At 38.4% G+C, this 22,677-nt stretch overlaps 1 protein-coding gene across 1 annotated transcript in view; it reads left to right on the top strand.

Annotated features, from left to right (window-relative positions):
* LOC108681868 (hemolymph clottable protein-like) overlaps positions 1–22,282 on the top strand; it is a 31,317-nt gene extending 9,035 nt beyond the window's left edge. The window contains exons 2-5 of the mRNA XM_018170943.2: positions 20,531–20,691; positions 20,950–21,072; positions 21,638–21,816; positions 21,963–22,282. Of these exons, the coding sequence (XP_018026432.1) occupies positions 20,531–20,691; positions 20,950–21,072; positions 21,638–21,816; positions 21,963–22,266 (767 nt within the window). The 3' untranslated portion in view covers positions 22,267–22,282. The remainder of the gene's footprint in view (positions 1–20,530; positions 20,692–20,949; positions 21,073–21,637; positions 21,817–21,962) is intronic.
* The last annotated feature ends 395 nt before the right edge of the window (positions 22,283–22,677 follow it).

The following is a 22,677-nucleotide window of genomic DNA, read 5'->3' as shown; positions in this document are numbered from 1 at the left end:
TTTTTATGCAGAAATGGCCGTAATTTTTATACTGGGATACACCAATTCCATCAATCATGTTTGTAAGCCAACACCTGTGTGCAACTTTTATATAAGTCGGTTTAACCGACCCAGAAGTCGGTTTATATTCATCAAACCAACTCTGCAACAAATTTTCACTTCTTAACTTGTTGAAATTTCGATCTTTTCTATCGACATTTTATCAATGGCTTCAAGTTTATATGTAGTGTGTAGTTTACAAATATTTGGTAAAAACGGACTATGAGAAATTTCAGGTGGTCCTCATATCAAAACTTCATTTGTGCATGAATGTGGTATAGGTTGAGTTGTATGATGGTATGCTAATAGGTAATATGTGCAAAAGTGTCTATATATAGGGTGATTTGTACAAGAATTTGGTATTTGGCGAATTATATTAGGGCTAGGGAGCTCAGAATGCGTATTAAATCGGGATCAGAACACCTGAGTTTTTACACCACAAAAGCGGCACCAGAAAAATAAGGTTTGAAATGAACCTAATTTACCGCACTTCTGTTTCATTGAAAAACGACTCCATTATGTAGAGCTCATCTCGTCATTTTACGTTCAGAAAAAAATTGAGCTAAAATAAGGCGAGTTTGTATTTAAGAAGAGGAAAGGAAACGCATACGATACCTCATAATTGTTTAGTTATCATAATTTAGTTCTGTTGGACATAAGTTATTTCTAAACAAAGACGTCACTAGGTTTTTAAGTTATTGGCGGCTAAGCCCCCTGAAGGCTGTAAACGAATTTTCAATTTCACAAGCAGCTAACATCTTTTACGCAGTATAACAATAAACACATGAAGAACTAAATTTCTACTACCTTAACAACATATTCAGGCCGCATTAGATTATATTTATCAGCATTGTTATTGTTATTAAATAATAAAATAATAATTTCAATAAATGAATATGAAATTATTTAGGGGGCTTATAAATATATTAAGCCGGTTAAAGTACCCTGAAGTAAGCCTTACGAGGCAACAGCGCTTGAAGTACTAATGCTTGAAAAGACTTATATCACACGTTACTGACTATAAATCAGGGCATCGAACTACTCTATCAGACTCATTTATGTTTTGTAAGAGATTTGGATTTAATAAGAGGTTATTTCACTAAAAATAACATAATTTTAGTTACCTTCTCTTATGCGGCATGAGCACTGGAATGAACAATACTCCAAAAGGGTGTTACTGCTTCCAAAAGCTGCATATTTTCAACGTTTTTTAATGAAAAATATCAGGTTTTCTATAGCTTCCTTGAAGACCTGGTCAGTGTACGAGAGAATGATTGCGTCTTCTTCTGGAAACACTTATCGTGAAACAGTCTGTGTAAGTCGCACTAGTCGATTATTAGGCAACGCTTATATTCAAATTACTTTTTTTACCGTGTACTTGGAACTGATAAATGTGCTTAATATACGATACAGGTTTCATTGAAGACGAGAGAATTCGTTTTATTGACAATTTTCTTATTAGTTTTTTCAATAGATCGAACAACATATTTCGTTGGCACTGGCAAATCGAAAATCAGAGTACCGATGATTTTTTTATTTTTTTAACAACGTTTCGAATTTATCTATTATTCATTATCAAGTTATAAGACGCATTGAGTGATGGAATTTGGTTCGATGTATGTATTAAATCATGCAAATAGGATACTTCTCGAAAATCAAAATAGTTAGAAATAACTACAAACTCATAAAAATTTGCAGATAATCAAGAATCCAAACACCGAAAATTACTCCGAAAACAGTCTCAAGGTTCTGACAAATCCAGTAGTTTGTAGGTTGATGGCCGGGGTTCTATCCTTATCACATTGACTCCGAAGTGATACATATGCGCACCACGAAATGTATTTCTCCAGGACGAAGTTGTACATAATTCAGGTTGCCTAAAATCGGCTAAATCCGAGAACAAAAAAGGCCAAAAAAGGCCGATAACTCAATATATCCAGTTTATTTGTAGGTTCCGCTATAAAATTTCAATTTATTTTCTTTTTGTAGTATTGAAAATTTAATTAGAAAGTACCCCTATCATAAATTTTAGCCGGCCAACGCAATTGCGATAAACAAAATCACGGAATTTGTCCGGAAAAAATGACCGTCTGGCAACCTTTTTTAAAAACAGTACACAAAATTAAATAACAGTACAAGATTAAGCAATCGTAGTCAACGTGTTAAATGATGAGGGCCTCAGCTATTGCGAGTCGGTTGGCGTCGGGGCATCACATGACGACGCTGGTGCACTTCTCCAGCACCGTACGGGTGATGATCTCCTTGTGGGCCTCCATCAGGTGGTTCCTAGCTTGGCCCACCAGACTGAAGGTGTCACGTGAGTCGTCGGCTTGATGTTGTAGTTGTGAGCCCGACGTAGTCCATATTGGGGAGAAGTCTACAACCTTCTCTACTGCAAGAAAATTTATAGACTGCATTGGTCTCTTGGAAAACTCCCGTTTTTTTGCAGGAGTTATTGTTCATTACAAGATTCTGTATTTTATATTTTTATAATAGATCGATAGTTTAATTTTAGTTGCGTTCACGATGTTGTTGTGAACGATAGAATGAAGGATCCTTTTATCTGCTTTATAACCGCTGGTCATTTGGTACCCGTAGTAGATGGTTGTGACGTTTGCGTCAGTCTCTGATTCGTGGTTTAGTCTGTTTTGGTCCATTCGAAATTTCTGTGCCAACGGTTCTATTGGCAAATCCGTTATTGACCAGGATTCTTTCGCAATTTCTCAGTTCCGAATTTAAGTCATTTTTAGATGAGCAGGTTTTGAGAGCTCGTTGGATGAGAGCATGTATTGTGCTTCTTTTATATCGCTCTAGGCATTCGCTAGAGGCGTTCAGGACTCTCCCGACATCTGTTGGTTTTCGGTATACTTTTGTGACGAACGAATTATTTCTAGCTTGGACTAGTATATCTAAAAAATATAACTCAGTACTCACTGCAGTGAGTAACAGAGAGCGCACTTTCTCGTCGACGAAAACGTGAAGTCACGGATGGACGGACGGACGGACGGACGGACGGACGGACGGACGGACGGACATGGCGAGCACAATAGTGCATTTTTTTCCATAAATGAGAAAATGCGCTATAAGAGGGTAAGGTGCGATTTTGTCCGAGTTCGTGAGTAAACTTCAAGTCAGAATTCATTTCAAAGGCCATTAGTAGATTCATCGGTTGTACTTCATCTCGAACGACAACGAAGATTTCATCGACATAGCTGCAGTACAATTCGGGCTAGATCAGGTCTTCTGAAAGTACTCGATTTTCAATTTCGCACATATAGTACGCCGTTGGTTTGTGGGTAAATTTTAGTGTCCGGAGTCCGGAACGGTGATTTGGAAGTGCAAAGTCGAAAGAGATCGAGGAGAATTTTCTTAGGTTTGGAGGAGCCGGTAAAGTTGGATGAGAATATACGTGCTTCGCAATGATTTCTAATGTTTCTTCAGTTGGGACGTTGGTGAAGAGGCTGGTGACATCAAGTGACGCGAGAAGGCCAGATGGGCGTACAGCGCAGAGGATCTCCAAAAAAATCGTCTCTAGATTTCGAGGAGATTTGCTTTGGAATGTACGGTTTTATTATGATATCCAGTTCTTTGGCAGTTTTGTAGATAAGAGACGTGACTTGAGAAATAATGGGTCAGAGCGGAATGCCTTCCTTGTGGTTTTCAACGTTTCCATAGATATAACCGGGAGAGTAGCTCCCGACGATAGGCGTGAGCTTTCTAGACCCTACAACGGAGTTGGCAGTGCTGATCAGTTTGTTAGCTTCGCGTTGCAGTTGATCCGTTGGGTCTGGTGCGATGCGACAGAATTTAGAGTCATCGGAAAGAATGTCACTGATTTTCGATAGATATTCAGTTTTGTCAAAAATAACAATCAAATTAGTCGTGTCAGCTTTGCGTATCACAATTTGATCGTAAAAATTAAGGAACAACTTTTGCAAACCTATACTAATTTAAGATACCCAGCCAACCACCCTCCAGATATCGCGTGTGTGTCACGTAGATCTTTTTATTTTAGCAATCAGGCTGACACAATTTTTCTTGGTTTTATCCATGAAGAGTCTGCATCAAAATTCAGCGGGCGTTTTCCTTTTAAAATACGCCAAAAAAAATTCAAACCATTTTTGCCCTACTAGTTTCGGGAAATAAACCCGGAAGATAAAAGGATGATGAATTTTAGAGTTGGAGCTTGGAGTCTAACCGTTCTATAGATATTCACGGATCAACAATCATCCTGTTAATTCTCTCTCTACATCTTTTTTCTTGATGTGCTTTTCTATGGATAAAAACGACATTCCGAGTTGAACACACAACTTTAAACCGCGAGGAAAATTGCGTTAATAATATAACCTGGCGCTACCGTCTCAATCAATGATAAAATAAGCTTCACTTTTACCTGTAAATTCCGAACTTGCCCACACGCAACTCGATTCATGTTATGAAATTATTATCCAAACTCCGAGGATTTTTGGTAAAGATATTTTTTATTGGCCATGAACGCTGTATGGGAACTATGATTTCAGTTTCCCGGACTATTTCATGGTAATTATAAATTATTGTCTAGAAATACGTATTTATATGACTGAGTAGCGGCCTTCGATCACACAATTAACTGCAGCCTTTTTTGCGAAATGAGGCATTTAAAAAAATATGTAGTGGTCGTAGTTTTACGCCGTATTAACCGCGATTCAAACTTTCCCAGTCATCTCATTCTCATACTAAAAAATTCTACTTATGCGTAGAATTTTAATGTTGTCATCGTGACAAGCAGGATTTAGTATTTGGTGACCAGCGACGTTTCGCATAACAGTTGCAAGGAACTTGGTCATTACTCTCAATGTTGCTGCTTCCTGACTATACCCAAGCATTCGCATGCACTAGAATAGCGCGCACTGCTATAGTGCTGCATTGCTATTTAAAGCTGTATATGCATGTATGCAGTTAATCTGAAGGTCAATGTGCTTCACTGATCACAGTAAATCTCTACAAAATGTCTTTAATTCGTGAAAAAATAAAATATGCACCAGCTCGGCAAGTTTGATGCTATACGCTGCTCGAAATAACTGCGAAAAATAAACATTTTCGCCATTTTTTTCAAATGTGGTACGGGTCTCTTGTGTTAAATTGAAGAAAAAATGTGAGACAGTGTTTTATTTCACCGGCCAGCCAGCCACCGAAATGTCAGTCAGACCATTTTACAGCGCTTTTTTTAACAGCGATTTCAGAGACCATAAATCTTGTGTTATGGCGGAATACATTAATTTATTGTAATTTACGTCAAATGTTTTTTTTGCTAATTTATTATCCTCATGTGAATATATCAACAAGTAAAGCTATAGACGAAGACTGGATTACATACAAACGATTTGAAACGTATACATTTTATGTGTATTACTACGAGTTAACTGAAAATTTCGCAGAATGTTTTTAGGATATTCAGGCAGCCGTACTAAAAGCGTTATTGAATCCGTGTTTTTGTAAATTAGATCAAACTAGTGAACAAAATTATTCTATATTCCATCATCAGTCTTTAATCAGGCATAAAACTTTTTAAAATGTGGCATATGTGGCATTGATCTTTACACATGCTGTCATAAATTAAGTACCTGGAAAATCAATAAAAACTGGGGAGTGAAAGAATTTTAATAAGAAAATTAGCTTTAGTCGACTGAGCAGCCGAAACATCTGGCTTGAAATTTCTCTTCTAATTGTTTGACACATTGTATTATACGGAACATTAATAATTTAAGGGAGAAATGCCCCATTCACGTGATAATGCTGATATGCTGTTCAGTAGCTGATAGCTCTAACGTCTGCCAAACGAAACACTCAGTTGTATTCTCCTCCAGAACATTGCAGCCTGTATTGTTTTTTCTTAGTAATTCTATTTCAGACACGGCTGAACTGACACTCGTGAAATTTGAACGGCATTTTACCATTGAAAAGTGAAAAAATTTCTAGGATTGGTATAATTTTCAAGTTGAATTAAAAAAGTTATTTATACTAATTCTATTTCGGACACAGCTGTACTGACGCTCGTAAAATTTGCACAGCATTTTTGCCGTTTTGCCGAGAATAAACTTCATTGGTTCGTATTAATTGGCAAATTTTCAAGTTGAATTTAAAAAGTTGTTTATCCTAATTCTATTTCAGAAACGGCTGTACTGATGCTCATAAAATTTGAACAGCATTTATGCCGTTTCAAAGAAAATAAATTTCTAGGTTTGTGGGAGTTTCAGGTTGAATTTTAAAGTTATTTGTACTAATTCTACTTCAAAAATGGCTAGAATGACACGTGTGAAATTCGAACAGCATTTTGGCCTCTTCAAAGTGAATAAATTTCAAGGTTTAGGGAAAATTTCAAGCTTGATATGCGTCTGAAATACAATTAGTTTAAAAACTTTTTAACTTCAACTTCAGCAGTTTCCGTTCATGTATTTCCTAAATGTGTTTTCCGTTTGAAACAACACCGAACATCGCCTAACTCGAGTGATTCATTCACTTCCTAACTGAGCAGTGGCTACATTAATGTCATTGATGTCAGTTCAGCTGTTTCAAAATTTACTTCTCAGTAATAGCTTTCACGGCTCGACAACAGTTGTACGTTCATTGGCTATTCAAATTGATATATTTGTAGATTCATCTGAAAAATACCCCTAAATCTAGAAATTCCTTCACTTTAGGAGGCAATAATGCTGTTCAAATTTTACGAGCGTCAGTACAGCCGTGTCTGAAATAGAATTAGTATAAATAACTTTTTTAATTCAACTTGGAAATTACACCAATCCAACAATTTTTTCTGTTTATATACAATGGTAAAAATAGTTCAAATTTTACGAGTGTCAGTTCAGCCGTTTTTCAATTGAAATTAGCGAAATTAATTTTTCAACTTCAACTTCAGCCGTTTCCGTTCAGTCGAATTCTAAATGCGTTTTCCGGTTGAAACTTAAACGATTCAGCACAAAATATCACCTTACTCGAGAATTTCATTCACTCTTCAACTGTGTTAGTGGCTGCTTAAATTTTATAGATGTTAGTTCAACTCTTCCAGAATTTGTATTTTCCGGTGATAACCACTATGATTCAAGACCGAAATTATCCTTGGGCAAACTCGGTTGCGATTTTCTCCAAGTCTCAAAACTCCTTGGCGATCATGAAGTCGGTTTTTACAGAGATATACCACAATATTTTAGAAAATATCAATCAGTTACCCACTTAAATTAAAATAGAATAGATACTTATTGAGCTAATGACATCAATATAATGTACCCCGCATAAAATTTTGAATTTTCTTTTCCGAATAAGGTTAGAAAAAATGATTAAAGTATTTCCCTCTTGTTTTCATTTCGAGCTGAGTGACCCGTTAAAATTTATGATTGAACACAACTGTAGAGTCAAAACATTTTTTAAGTAGCTCCTAATTTTATTGTACATTTATAATACGACCACTAGTAAAATTATTAATTACTATAACCTTCCTATTGATTAATAATTAAATAATATTTGGTTCATCTATTACATTAGATTATGGAGAGCTGGGAGAGGAGTAACGAAGTTTGGCTACAAGTACCTGCTAAGCTAAGCGAATAATTAATATACTGTATGTCTAATGGGGGGATGATGCCCGCAACTCTCGCACCAACTCTCACAATCATTTTGCACTCACTGTCACTAAATACTCAACGACAACGTGCATTCACTGTCATCAAAAAATCCGTCATCCGACTCTCAAAATTTCTAAAATATTCATCATTTTTACATGAGATAAGCCGAACGTTAAACAAGTAAGTCGTTAGTAACAATCCTTCTCAGAATACATGGGCCGGAGGAGGGCATGCTGGCCTTTGGTCATGTCGATTCAGTACAAAACATATAAACATGTTTCTACTTAAACATCAGAATTATTAAATTAAGCTTCAGTTAGCATTAAGTAGACTTCAATAATAACGATCAAAAGTTTCCATGTGATCAATGTTCAGGGTATAACTGAAAAATGGTAATTTAATAATGGAATACGTACCTGAAGATCATATTTTTACAAGTTGAGAGCTTTAAATCAAGTTTTATCCCTATCTGATAGCAATGAGAAAATCTTGCTAAAACCCTTTGACTTGCTGCTCTATTAACCATGGCCTGTTCGATCGGTTCTCGACTTTCACTAATGAACATTTGTTCTTAATCCAAATTGTGAGTTTAAAGTCGGTTTGAGTTAAAGCTCTATGAATGCAACCCTGTACTTAGGGAAGAAGTTCCTATGTCAACCGCTTTATCGAGATTCAGGATCGTAAAGCATGTTTATTTTATATTAGTATATAGTGGTTACAGTTCAGAGTACCAAGATTGGCGCAGAGAGGCGCGGGTTCGATCTCAGCTCTGTGCGCCAGTTTCTGGTCAGAATCGGCAAGGAAGCCGGGCGGTTAAGCACAGCAGAATTGTAGAAGTGAGACGCGTGTTCAAAACCACAACAAGCTGTCAATGTTCTGCGATGTTTAAAATCGGCGACAAGCTAATAATAAGCATTGAAACCGCTATTGTTTAGTCGAATAGAAGTTGTTGTTTAACTTACGTTTTGTTGAGGATAAGAAAGTATTTATCATTAACAAATTTTTCATTACGAGGGTTTTTGCCCAATAAGTTCTTGATTTAGTTATGGGAAATAATTTTTTTGCAAATTTATCTGAAATTAGGTAATTAAAATTTTGGCACGTGAAAATTTTAAAAATTGATTTGTTAAAACTTGAATAATATCTCGCTCAGAAAATCTCGCTCAACTAGAAGATATTATTATTCTCGCTCAACTAGAAAGGAATCTTCACGGATAAAAATATCCATCCCATTGCGTATAAAGACAACATTACCTTAAGAAATAAACACTGCAGTGGCGGCAGGGAAGTAGAGCCGGCAGGGTATATAGAGCGTGTCGCCTCACGACCGGACTGCTGTTAGTTGCCAGCAGCGTTGCGGGACACCGAAGAGGTAAGCAACCAACGTTAGCGTTAGCATTTCAAGCGTCCCAAGACGCTGCATTTACTTATTATTCGGGAAATAGTCTTTTTGTCTTTTATTTCTTTTTGAGATGCAAAAAATGTCACAGACCAGCAGCTGAACCGTCATGATTACGCACAACATTAAACTTCACACGGCCTTCCTAACTGAACAAATAGATTTCCTGATAATTGCTGTAATTCGTCAGAAGTCTTTCTGTTATGCAACTTTGATATAAAACCAGATTAAGTTTTTATTAATAATCTTCTTGTTTGTTTTTTCAACGTGTCAAACAAATTTTCTTGTTGGCGCCTGGAGATCAAAAATCAGGTTACCAAATGACATTTTATTGGAATGCGACTTTTCGACTATGCAATATTCATTATCACACAAGTTAAGCGTTTTGCAACACTTTCAATTGAACTTTTAGGAATGACAGTAGTACAAATCAAGGGTACCCAGTTTGAGATCTATTATTGAGGTTTATAACTATAAATAACGATTATGACGGTGATGTATTAAAAATAATATAATAGTACTAGATAATAATAATAAATAAATGTAACAATAATGTATATATATAATATTAATCAGTAAATAAAATAATATTTCAGAACTACGATGATGTATAAATAGCTATAACTAACGATAACAATAAACTGATAACCGCAGAACATCAATCGTGTTCGGCGCTGATTTATTAACGGCAACATTCAATTTCTGAGCATTTTAATGCAGGTAATTTATTTGTCGAGGTCGTTTTAACCATGCCTTCCCGTGTCGCCTTAGCATCTTATCTTCGAAAGAATTCACAGCACTATATTATTAAAATAGGCATTAAATTGGAACATTATACACACAGTTCAAATATTTAACAACACTAAACAGAAGCAAAATTTGCAAGATTGCATACACTCAACGCTTATATGTACAGATTTCCTTTTTTACTGGACTCTTCCTTTCATAATATAAATGCCCAATTGTACGAAGAAGGGCGAATGATGAGGCAAGAATGCCAAAGTCCTTATCGCACCTTCAACTTTATAAACAAATTTGAGTTTGAAACTTTTCTCCATAGAATCGATCATTACACTTAAAATTGTAATTCACATTATTTGGTTTCGTGTGCGTTAACGTGGTTTACGTAACGATTTATAGGAGAGTCGGGTGCATTAAATGCGGTACTTACGATATCATTTACTCTGAGTTATTGGCTTGCTTCACAGCTCCTAAGAGTTAATGAACAAAATTTTGTTCGAACTCATAGTTTGAAACAAGTTGTTCGACATAACATTTAAAACATTTTATTAATGCAGGAATATTATCGCACTGAAACTGGTTGTACAGTCATATAATTTATATTTAAATATTGCTCTTAATATCACAACTAATATGAATTAAGGTGTTGTGGGAGAGGGGGCAGCACATATGGGCTACCCCAACGGGATAGTGGAAAAAATGAACAAACTACATACATGAAAGCATCAACTATATATTCAGTAAACAATGTATATAAATGAACAAGCAACTTCATGAGAGGTACATCGCTAATCCTAGATAGCTACCAGACCGGAAATGTACAGTTGTACATTAAAGTAAAGTTGAACATCTAATTCGGCTGGAATCATCCATAGTTAATCGGTGTTGTCGCCGAGAGGAAGTCTCAGTTCAGCGAAGATGGACAAGTCAATTTTTTTAAAGGCCTCCCACACTCACCATTCCAACAAAAAGGAATTGATTTTATTAAATAAAAACAGGGAATGGTTTCATGTCAATGATCAGGGCCCCGACCTTAACGCCTCTGATGGTGGCCAACACCGACTCCGAGGGTCACTGAGCTGTGACGCGAGCGAGGAGCGGGCCCACGTCAAACTTTTCTCTGCCTGCTGTTAGGATGCTAGCTGCATTGCCTCTCTGCACAGCCAAACCCAACCAAGTCTAATCAAATCAAAATGTACAACGGGTCTCTTATCCATCGTTGTCAACAAATTGCAGCTACCTTCTTCGCTGTTCCTAGAGTGGGAAGACAGATGTTCAAATCAACGACCAAGTTCAGGCGACGTACAGCGCCGGAAGCGTTACCGTCTTGAGACAGGTCCGATTGCCTGCAGCCGCACCCGTCCATGGCCGACGAATGAAGTAGCCAAAATACAAGAATTTGGTTTTGAATGAATGGTTGACAGCAGCATCGGAGGTAGATCCAAGGTATTTCCTTGCCGACCAATTACTGCGTCCTGCCATGCCCGTCCAGGCAGGCGGCTCAATCGAGAGAAAGCCAACCCAGGCTCGTGTTCAACTTCAGCTTCGAGTAGTGCGTCGAAAAGAAAGAAAAAGAGCAAGAACGACAGAAATACGGACCACTACATTCCTCCCCCCCAAGACGACGCACTTACTCGGCATAAAGAAAATCACATATGAACGTTTCACTATGGGTGAAGCTTGTAGGCCCCAGCTGACAAAAATGATCCCATTAAAATTACACATTGTGACCGACCAGCACCGGTACTAAATCTAGATGCAAGATAACCCAAAAAGGTTCACAGAAGACTAATCGCTCCTGTTGCATGAAAATTAGTAACACGTCAACAAAACATGGAAATAACCAAGTCTTAACTTCCAATTTCACACAATTCACTTCATACAGTTCAAGAAACTTTACGTGCCCGGCCCCGGAAGACGACCTCTGATCTACACCACCACTTCTGGTGGCACAGCTAATGTCTTCTTGAATGCGATGATCTATTCTACTGCGATGATTTATTTGTGCATGTGACTCTATTCTGAAAGTTTTGATGATATAACCTTATTTACCGTGAATTATTTGATCTGATGTATAATGTCATTTAACGTCATTTTTTCCCATGCGAACCCTTTACGATTTGTTGTAGGCATTATGGCTTAGACTCGTTCGCAGCGGACTACTATAGTTAGGAGAGTTAGTTATATTGCGTATATTGCTTGTGGAACTCTGTTCAATTTTCTCCCATTATAGCTTGTGTGACTTGCGAATTGCTTGATCCACTCTATTCTGCCGGGGTTGTTGACAGAAGTAATGCCAGTCCTTTTCCGAAGTAAGCTGTAGAAGTAACTTTGTGAGTAGTTCAACGATTCTGATCCTGGCATTAGCCATTCCTATAGTTTCATTGTTCTGGTGACAGCTGAATTTAACGTGACCTGGGCCTATACTTTCAAAAAAAGTTAAGTGATCATAAGTTCATCAGCCAATCATTGACGGCCTTTCAAGCAAAATCCACCAATCATAGATAAGAAAATAGAGCGTAAGCACTTACGTTCACCTAGCCAGTTTTGAAAGTATGGCCCCAGACATGTTGCGAGAGAACTAACCACACGTTACGAGATAGCTAAATCTTTCTAAACGGTACAACCAATCTAACTTTCCTCGAAAGAAACACAAACTATACGGAATAAGATTTTACCAGGTACAAAATATCTATTTGCCAACCAGCAATACCAGCAATATATAGTTTTAATTCATTAAATATTCAAATATAGAAGATAATAGAATGCACGAGGGCGCGAGAGAAAGAGATCGTCACGGAATCCAAATGATAATCAGTATCTTTTGTTTATTGATATCCTGTATTACCTTTGTTAAAGCTATGAGATTAATTTCTTACAAACTATATATTTAAGCCCGTCAAAACTTACCTTTACTGGCTTTTAAACAAGAATTATGAAATGACAGATCTTGTCATAGAGAAGAAGATTAAGTCATATTTTCATTTTCATGGCATGGAAACACAGTCGTAACAAACAACAATTATTTTCAATTCTGTCAAACTGAAGAAAAAAAAATCGTGCGAGTTCATTTCGCTCTTATGTCTCTGAAATTACTATTCTTCTTGAATCCGTTTTGAGTCAAACCCTAAAATTTGCTACATACCGTATCCTGAGTGTGATACATTTCGTGTAACACCTACTTGGTGTATTGTAATTTATTTCAAATACGTCAGAGTGTTGCTCTCCTGTAATGTTACTTATGTATTATTCTTATTGTTAAACTATATATTTGCCTGAACTGAGGATAACATTTTTGCATGCGAGACGAGTCTTCTACGTACATGGGGCCTCAACAATAAATATAAGCTATTCTCGCTTTTTACAATTTCGTAAATAAGGCGCGTTTATTCCCGGCATTCATTGTAATATGCGATTATTTTTTATTTATTTTATTTAGTAATAATTCGTTCAATTGCTTTTCTATAGCAATCTTACCATATCGCACAGGAAGTAAACTTTTATATCACCTGCATTCTCGAAAGACTATTAATCTGCATTTGCAATCTCCCAGGACTGAACTAATTTTTTTAGTGTTTTTGTCACCAAAATCGTTTCTAGGTGATGCAGAATAGAATTTTCAGCTCCTCGCTTCTTTCTATTGAGTGTAAATAATTATTCGATATTTATAAACCCTTTTTGCAGACCCAGTCGTTCCTTCTGTTTAAGAAAAAAAAAACTAATTATTGGTCAAGCAATTTACCAACTGCAAACGTGCATTGAGCCTCCTAGCATTAACAAGAGCAATATTCAGGGGGAAAATATTGTGATAAAGAAAGGCTTACGTCAGCTCATGGACGACATTAATAGTCATGTGAGATGCATAAAAAATTCAAGGACAATGCTTCTCTTGAACGATATCTTCATGAACTTCTTTCTGTACTAGTTGCTAAACAAGTCCACGGCTCTCAGAGCTGAGATGATAACGGGACTAACCGCTGCCCAAGACTTCATGTCTTGGCCTTGGTGTTTTGATACGCGGTGCGCAATTCCTTTGGGTAAAATCACCGTATCAAAGGAGCCTCTAGAGCGGATACTCAAGGGACAGCCATGGGGTGTACCTAAGTTTCCAGGTATGATTGCTAATAAACCCCTCGTGTGTCTCTTAATGATAACATAACATAACATAGTGATCTCGGCGCTGAAGTGTAGGCCTGATGTGGCCTGTCGCCGATTCTTTTCCTTTTCGTGCCGTGTTAACAGAAGTTCTAAAATCGTGTCATTTGACCGGATCTTTTCATGACTGACGATAGTTTGAAGTAGCTACTAGACTTCCAACGGGTTCAATATGGCGCTAGGCATTTCAAATCTGAACATATATTTTTCCATAGCTTTATCTAGTCTGTTCATGAACGAGTTCATACTTGGAGCGCCAACGATGTCATCGGGTAGGCTGTTCCACATGTCGGTGATTCGAAGCGAGAAGAAATGTTGGCGCGCGGAGAAGTTGCAGCGCAGTTTTTTTTACTTTATAGCCGTGGTCCCGTGTTAGTTCTTGTTTCAAATTCTAGAATCCTTCGGAGACCTTGTATAAACCATGAGTATACTTGTATACTTCAATGAGGTCCCCACGCAAACGGCGATAACTGAGGCTTGGAAGCTTCACAATCTTCAATCTTTCTACATAGGACTTTCCCCTCAAGCCTGGAACTATCCTTGTTGCACGTATTTGAACATTCTCTATTAAATTTCTGTCCTTTTCAAATCTCGGTGACCACACAACGTTTCCAGTCTCTAGATTCGGGCGCACGACAGCAACAGACAACTGCTTCATCGCTTCTGCATCTAGGAACTCGTATGAGCGTCTGATTACTCCAAGAAGTTTGTTGAATGTGTTAGCTTGCGTTTCAACATGCTTAGAAAATTTCAGCTCCTTGTCGACATAAACTCCGAGATCTTTTTCCACACTAGACTTTTCAATCATTACTCTCTCGTTGCCACCTTGTCTTCTCATACTGTAATCTTGCTTTTCATTGTTCTTCCCGAGGTGAAGGACTTTACATTTGTCAGCATTAAACCGTAGCCGCCACGTATCAGCCCAGTTAACTAAACTGTCAAGATCATTTTGTAATTGCGCTTTATTTGACGCATCCTTCACTGTATTATATACTTTTGTGTCGTTGGCATACATGGAGCACACGCTGTACACTGCTTCTGGCAAATCGTTTATAAAATCAACGAACAAAATAGGCCTAAGAACGCTTCCTTGTGGCACGCCACTGCGCACTGATACCCAGTCTGACACGGTTCCGTTAATACTGACACGTTGTCGTCTACCTACTGGAAAATCTCTGATCCATTGGAGTACGTTTCCCTTAATTCCCAAAGACTTCACTTTACGCAACAGCCGCTCATGCGGAACATTGTCAAATGCTTTGGCAAAATCGAGGTACAATGTATCCACTGGCTCCCTTTCGTCCAGCAGGCGAGTCCAATCGTTCAACGTAGATAATAAGTTAGTGGTGCTGGATCTACCGGCAATAAAACCACGTTGACAATCTGATATGAGATGGTGAGCAGTCAAGTGATCGGTAATCCTATCCCTCACAACAGCTTCCATTAGCTTACAAACAACACTTGTCAGACTGACAGGGCGATAGTTGCCGGGGCTGCTTTTGTCACCTTTTTTGAACAATGGTGTTACTTGAGCTTCTTTCCAGTCGGACGGCAAAGTTCCTTCATTCAAGGTTTTTTTAAAGAATACTGTCAATGGGCCGGCCAGAACGGTTGCTAATTCTTTGAGCAATCTGGGATGTAAGCCGTCTGGTCCACATGACTTGTCGGGATTTAGAGCTCCCAGGCGCTTGAGAACCTCTTCTTCGTGTATTTCAAAACATGGTAACTTTGAGCCGACTGGGCGCTCCTCAATATCAGGAATACTGTTCACGTCCTCACCTGTGAACACACTGCTGAAGAACTGTTTAAGAACGTTAGCCTTGCCCTCATCACAGGAAATCTTTTGTTGGTCTACTTTCAAATCAGATGTACCGTCCTTTGACTTACACTTCGAACTAGCGTACAAAAAGAAGGCTTTCGGATTCTTTTTTTGCATTTTTAGCAATATTTTTTCGTAGTTTTTCACTGCAGTGCGACAAACTTTTTTAGCTTGATTTCGAGCTCTGGCATACAGGTTATAATCAGACTCGCTGCGAGTTCGTAAATAACGCTTGTAGGCTTCTTTCTTGGTCTTTAGCTGAGTCTTAACTGCACTGTTCATCCACTGGGACTTTTTGACTCCTCCAAGCGTAATCTTGGGTAAACAGGCATCAACTGCAGACATAACCGTGTCTTTGAAAAACGACCATGAATCAGCCACACTCATGTCCTTAATACAGTCCGAAATATTCACCGCATTCACCGTTTCACGGAGTTTATCATAGTCGCCCTTCGCAAAGTTCAAACGTTCACGCTTCCGAAGCGTCTTTTCTGCACAACACTTAATATTGAAAAACAATGATTGGTGGTGGCTTTTGACCAACGGAGCCTCGTGGCGAAGCTCATCTATCATTGATTCTTCCCTAGTAAACACAAGATCTAGAATATTTGGGGTCTGTTTACCCCTGAAATGGGTTGGCTTGGTGATGTTCTGGATTAAAAATGAGTCACGCACATACTCCAAGAACAAGGATGCTGGGTGATTCCCATTTCTTGGAGAAGATTCATCTGCCCAGTTTATTTCTTGACGGTTAAAGTCACCAATGATCAAGGTATGCGACCTGCTGAATTACATGCTCGGTAAAAGGCTGTTTAGTACTTTATTGTTATCAGAGGAGCTGTTAGGTGTTCTGTAAATGACCCCTATGAGGAGGCTATCTGTGCCTTTTAGAGTAAGTTCGCACCACACTGATTCTCTAGCCGATTGATGCTCTGCAAATAACTTAACTTGCTGGGCTCCATAAGAGGTTCTAACCCACATAGCTACACCTCTACTGCACTGCTCTTCATTTAAGTTATGAAAACAATCAAAATCTGGCAGCTGAATTTCAACAGGTACAATTTTCCCCCCGTAATTTTTAGGGAGCGTTTCTGTAATACAAATAATGTCTATACACTCGTTTGCGATCACAGTTAACAGTTCACTTTTTTGTTCAAAATTGAATCCCAGTTCGTGTAAAAACATTCTACAACTTTTTGTACACTTTCACTTTGATGTATGCGGTTGCTTCCTACATTATATACAGGCCCTGATCTACGGACATCATTCCTACTAATTACTTGTCCTCCATCTCCTCTGACTGTCCGTGAGCAGCCGGTGTTGTCTTGGCAGCTTGGAAGTGATTAACCTGATTTTCCGTGCATCACCTGATTCTCTCCTGCCACTTCTTGCGAAAAACCACCCTTTATAAGGGGTGGAATCTTTCTTTACAGAAACCGACTTGTAATCAGCGGATTCTCCAAGTTTTCTCGCTGTTTTTAGCACGCTCCAGACCTGAGCAGAATCCTTTACAGTCACCAGCAGAGGTCTGAAGGTGTTGGCAGCAGCATCCTTCGAGCGTAGCCTCTTGCAAGATATAACATCAATCTATGTGTTGAGTACTTTGCTGCAACAATCTACAACAAATGTCGCGTCATCCATCACTCGGTCCTTCGCATCAGATGCGTTACTTTCAGGAATCCCAAACCAGACCAGGTTAACCTTACTACGTTCTCTATCAAGTAATTCACGTGAACTTTCCCTAGCGACTTCAGATAAATCAGCTGTCTTGTTCTATACTTCCATTTCTTCCGTATTTTTCAATTGAGCCTTCACTTCAGTCAGCTCATTGCATAGCGAGCTCAGTTTGTCACTCAGCGAGCGCACTCAAGGAGTTTACTCTCAAGGAGTTTACTACATCACTCAAGGAGTTTACTATCTCACTCAAGGAGTTTACTACATCACTCAACAATTTCGACTCATTGCCGTGCTCTTCCACTGACTCCTCTCTTTTTCGAGCACCAAGAGTTGGTTTTTCGCAATCACGGCGAAAAAAATGAAGCAATTTACATTTCTGGAGAAATGAGTACTCCATAGCGCTCAACTTCGAACAGCTGATACAAATGAAATCTTCGCATCGTTCACAGGTGACCGTCTGGACATCGCTCAGAGAGATCTCTTTGCAGTACTTGCAAACTTCCATCTTTAGCTGGGCTGATTTGGTTCTATTTTTTTATTCTAGAGGCCGTAGAGGGCTTTTCGACTATCTTTTTATTTTCTGTCCAGCCATTATTAAATGCACGAACTAGATCTCTTGAACGGGGAAAAGGACAGAGAAAAATACGGAAAAGGACGGAGAAACATACAAAACTGAGTTGAGTTGAGTAAAGTTCCCTCGAAAGTTTCGGCTGGAGGAAAAGCTGAGCTGCAGCTGGCGAGGGAAAGACAGGGGCGTCTAGGGGAATCAAAGGATCGACGCGTGTGGCGGGTGGAGAGGGGGAGGTGTAGGGGCCAAGAGGGTGGGGAGGGTCTAGGAAAACGAGGCCTGAGCGTCTCAAGGCACCGCTGTTCTCCGGTTTACAGGCGGTCGCCGAGGGTTCGCAAGAAGCTACAAACTTTCCCTTGATTCATGCACTGGCATTTGTTGGGAATAAAGCACTTGTACTAGCCGTATTTTTCACTGTTCGCACAATTCTTACTGAACTGCACTAAAATTTAACCTTTCACTGAAATCGTTTCGGTACAATTTCGAGAGATAAGTCAAACCGGCAAAGTAAAAAGTGAGAAAGTTGGGACCCACAACCAGGTACGTGCGTCCTCGATCACGGTCAGAACTCAACTCCTCCAATGATGACTCAATGATGACTTATGTAATCAGGGCTCAGTGTGTTTTTGTTTAGATTTATAGTTATTTAGAATCAAAGGGAGAATTTAGTGCCGCAAAATTTAATATTTGCTGCTCGCGCTGGCACTTGAGTGAACAAATATTAACTGACAAGTTGTATGGGTAACACTAATTTAAAAGCATTTAATAACTTTAATAACCAAACATTTAATAACTCACCGGTATAATTTCGCAGAAAATAACGAGAAAACAAATTAGTAATTACAGGTTCTTATTTTGACTATTATAAAATTTATCACCAATACGGACTTTCACTCATAACTCTGAGTATAAGATACGCTAAATCCCTACCTGATATATAACAGGAATATACATTTATAGCAGCGCAACTTCTTTTAGATAGGAAGATGTTCGACCTGAAAAAAATGTATTCTCGCAAATGCTGAGAATTGGAAACTTGATTTTTCGATCATTGCACTAACTCATGAAGTATGACACGGGACTCGAACAAGACACATCGCACGACAAGCATTGCACTAACTCATGAAGTATGACACGGGACTCGAACAAGACACATCGCACGACAAGCAGTTCATTTAAGGCGCAGGGTTGATCTTACAATCGAATCGTTACAAAAATTTCTAAATTATATTATTTATTTTCAAAGACGGAGACAGGAGATTCGTTGACTACTTGCAAGCAATGCATGGTAATATTAATATAAGTTGAAAGCTAAATTTAGAATAAAAATAGCCCTAATTCATTCAATTATGTCTCTAATTTATTTATTTCTTAATTTATTTAAATTGTTTCGTTTATTCAATTTATTTAATATACTAAATTTATTTCATTTATCTAATTTACTTGATTTATTTAATTTATTGAATTTGTGTGAATAAATTTAATTTATTTGATACATTTTATTATTCAATTTATTCAGTTTATTCAATTTATTCAATGCATCCAATTTATTCAATTTATTCAATTTATTCAATTTATTCGTGCACAACTACTACGCTATGAACGCACCCTTTGCAGCGAGTCTACGCTGCGTCCTGTCCGAAAGAGCGCCAAACTTGCAAAGTGGGGCTAACCTTTTGCGTCGGTGCAAAAACACGAACCGCTTGATTTTTCCGCCAGTAATTAACTTTTTCACCAAATTTCACCTGCTATAGATTGCAGAGCGCAAGACAAATCGTTTGCCACCATTTGCACGTTAAAACTGGCAAAACTCGATGTGTTATGATGTTTTAAAGGGGTGGGGCTAACCTTTTGCGTCGGGCTGTACAGACTGAACTGTGCAGTGATCTCTGATTCCGTCAGGCTCGATGACAGGCTTTTAAGCGGAAATTAAAAAAGGTTTACAGTATGAACCCATTGTGAAGTATAAAACGGGAAACTTCTAAATATACTCACATTTTTGTTCAATATTTTTTGAGGTTCTTCTTTCAAAATTACATTATAATTGTTACGGGTGTACGTTTTGGAAGTAGTAATTTGAATAGAATAATTACGTAGAATTTCATCAAGGATAAATAAAAAGAAACGTAAATATTGCTTCTGAACTGGCAATGAAAATAGAAAAAACTCTTGAGCGAGGTTGATAATTGACGTGGTAAATAAATCCTTGGCACAGAACACATTTCCCCCACATATTTCTTTTTTTCGTCACAATTTTTATTACATTATGTTTACCTTCTGCCAGATTCTTGAACATAATTCTGCCAGACTTTTTTGACATATTCTGCCATAATTTTAGTCTCTCGATGTCATAAGTTAACCTCAAAATTTTCTTCCCTCTGCCATGCCCCTGTGAGGGGCTGCATTGTCCGCTGTACCACTATATGGTACATATGTACCACTGTATGCTACATATGTACCACTATATGGTACATATGTACCACTTAGTTTATAGCTTAATAATAATTTTTCCATTATCTACTGCGTGCCAGGCACATGCGCGGGACTGCAGTACCCGCTGCAGTACCTGTACCACTACCGCGCCAAAGTCTCCGCTGGAATACCAGAAATCAACCGCCATCAGAGCGCCAAGTCGAGCATCAGGGCCAACCTCAGGGTCTACGTTACGTCAGCCACTACCGTTGCTTTTAAAGTGAGTTAAGTCCTATTGCTCGCTTGAAGGAGAAATGAAAAATTAAATTGAAGAGAGGGAGGCAATTTCTCAAAATATCTCATGAGTGCCCCGCTGTTATAATATAAATTTAACTAAAATTCCCGATAAATTCTACGGCAGTTTTAGAGAAACTTGAATATTGAACAGATTGAATACTACAGCACTACTACTACTACAGCACGAATACTACAGCACAAATCCAGTTCTAATAAAGTTTCTTATCTGATGCTCTGTCAGCTGGAAGACGTCGAATATTCCGACTGTCACGTCTGTCGGGAATGCACTTCTGATCATGAATACATCGCAGCTTTTGAAGAACCTGCGTCACTATTGGGCCGACATGCGTTCGGTATCAACGAAGTGAGTTAATTCTCATCAGGTAGACGTCTCTTAAAGGATTAAAATCTAAACATTGAAACAAATTGATGTGCATAACAAGTTTAATCAAAATTATATTAATTCTAATCAATTTAATTTATTTGTTCATTTAGTTTTCTAACTACCCATATATTTAACTTTCCATGCTAGAGATTTCGGGCTCGGCCTAAGAATGGCTTATTTCTAACGCACCTCACTAACGTTATTCGATATACGGTATCAAATTTAGGAAGTATTTTTTGATTATGTACCTACAGTTTCATGATTATTGGCAACCGTCACACCGAGAAAAAAACATTTGATATTTGAACGCCGAGTAATTTATTAGAAAAGATGCTTCGAATAGAAAATATCTAATTTGACAACGAATGCTCGGTCAGGAAATTAAAGTGCAAAATTCAAATACCTTATGATTTCTATTGTTAGAATACGAAAACTAATAAAGTATTGAATATTTTTGGTCAGGAAATTAAAGTGCGAAATTCACATGCCTCTTGATTTCTACGTTTAGAATCCGAAAGCTAATAAGGTATTGAATATTTTTTAGCGAGGCCACTTCGTGCACCACGCTGGCGAGAAGGCATGGGTGCTGAACTTCTATAAAAGCATCGTTGGTTTGTTCAACATTTATCCCCTGCGCAATACTTTCTTTGGTACCCACAACGGCACGCGCGCTGGAGCCTACAACGACTTTGAGCAAACCGTAATGGGGACCTGCAAGACAACGTCAGTTGGGACCTGAAAGATTGAGCAATTTTTCTTCGTTTCCTACTATTATTTGTGAAAATCTGGAAAAAATTAGCACACCAAAATGTGTACAATAACTTCCGCGTTGAATTAACAATGTACTTAATCCTACTTCAACTCCACAGGTACACGGAACACAAACTGTCCGGCGTGGCATTGGCGCAATATTCGCAGTTCGTACGCGAACACATCACCGGAGACCGGCAGCTGAACAACACCTGCGCTGCTCCTCTAGTAGCTAAATTACCCCCAGGCAGGAAGGCTCGCTCTGTCAGTGGTAGGAAGACATCCACGACCTCGGGGACCTCGCCCCTCACCAGATGCGATCTGCCAAGGATTACCCGAACTGTCACTCGCGTAGTCCGGTCCGTAAACCTCGAGGAATGCGTCGACCGAGTGGAGCACCAGGTGAAAGAGCTGGCATTTTAATATTAACGCTCAAATGGGGTATATTCGCCTCCTTTTTCGAAATTACAATGTCATTCTTTCAACTTCAAGTATTCTTTGTCTTATATAATAATTGTCATATGCACCTGCTGCCTAGCGTTCGCGTTGGCGTACGAACCAGCAACCGAGTTCGGCCACACCCCACATTTTATGAATTCATGTAAATTCTCCGGTATTTTGATATCTCTGGCTTTTCCAAATGCAATTTCTCAATACCTGTTTGAGCATTGACCAAAGTTTCAATTGCATACAGTCATTAAATTTAACATGATATTACTCTTTGATTGTCTTACTCATATAACACGACTCAGAACAGATGCACATGAAGACAGTTTCGAAATAGAGAATTTAATTATAGAAAAATCATAAGTATATTCTTATGTTAAATTGCAC

This window comes from Hyalella azteca, unplaced genomic scaffold, assembly GCF_000764305.2.
Source record: "Hyalella azteca isolate HAZT.00-mixed unplaced genomic scaffold, Hazt_2.0.2 contig3653, whole genome shotgun sequence".
Taxonomy (NCBI): Eukaryota; Metazoa; Arthropoda; class Malacostraca; order Amphipoda; family Hyalellidae; genus Hyalella; species Hyalella azteca.
Note: the sequence above shows the minus strand (reverse complement) of the source record. Positions and strands in the feature narration are given on the sequence as shown.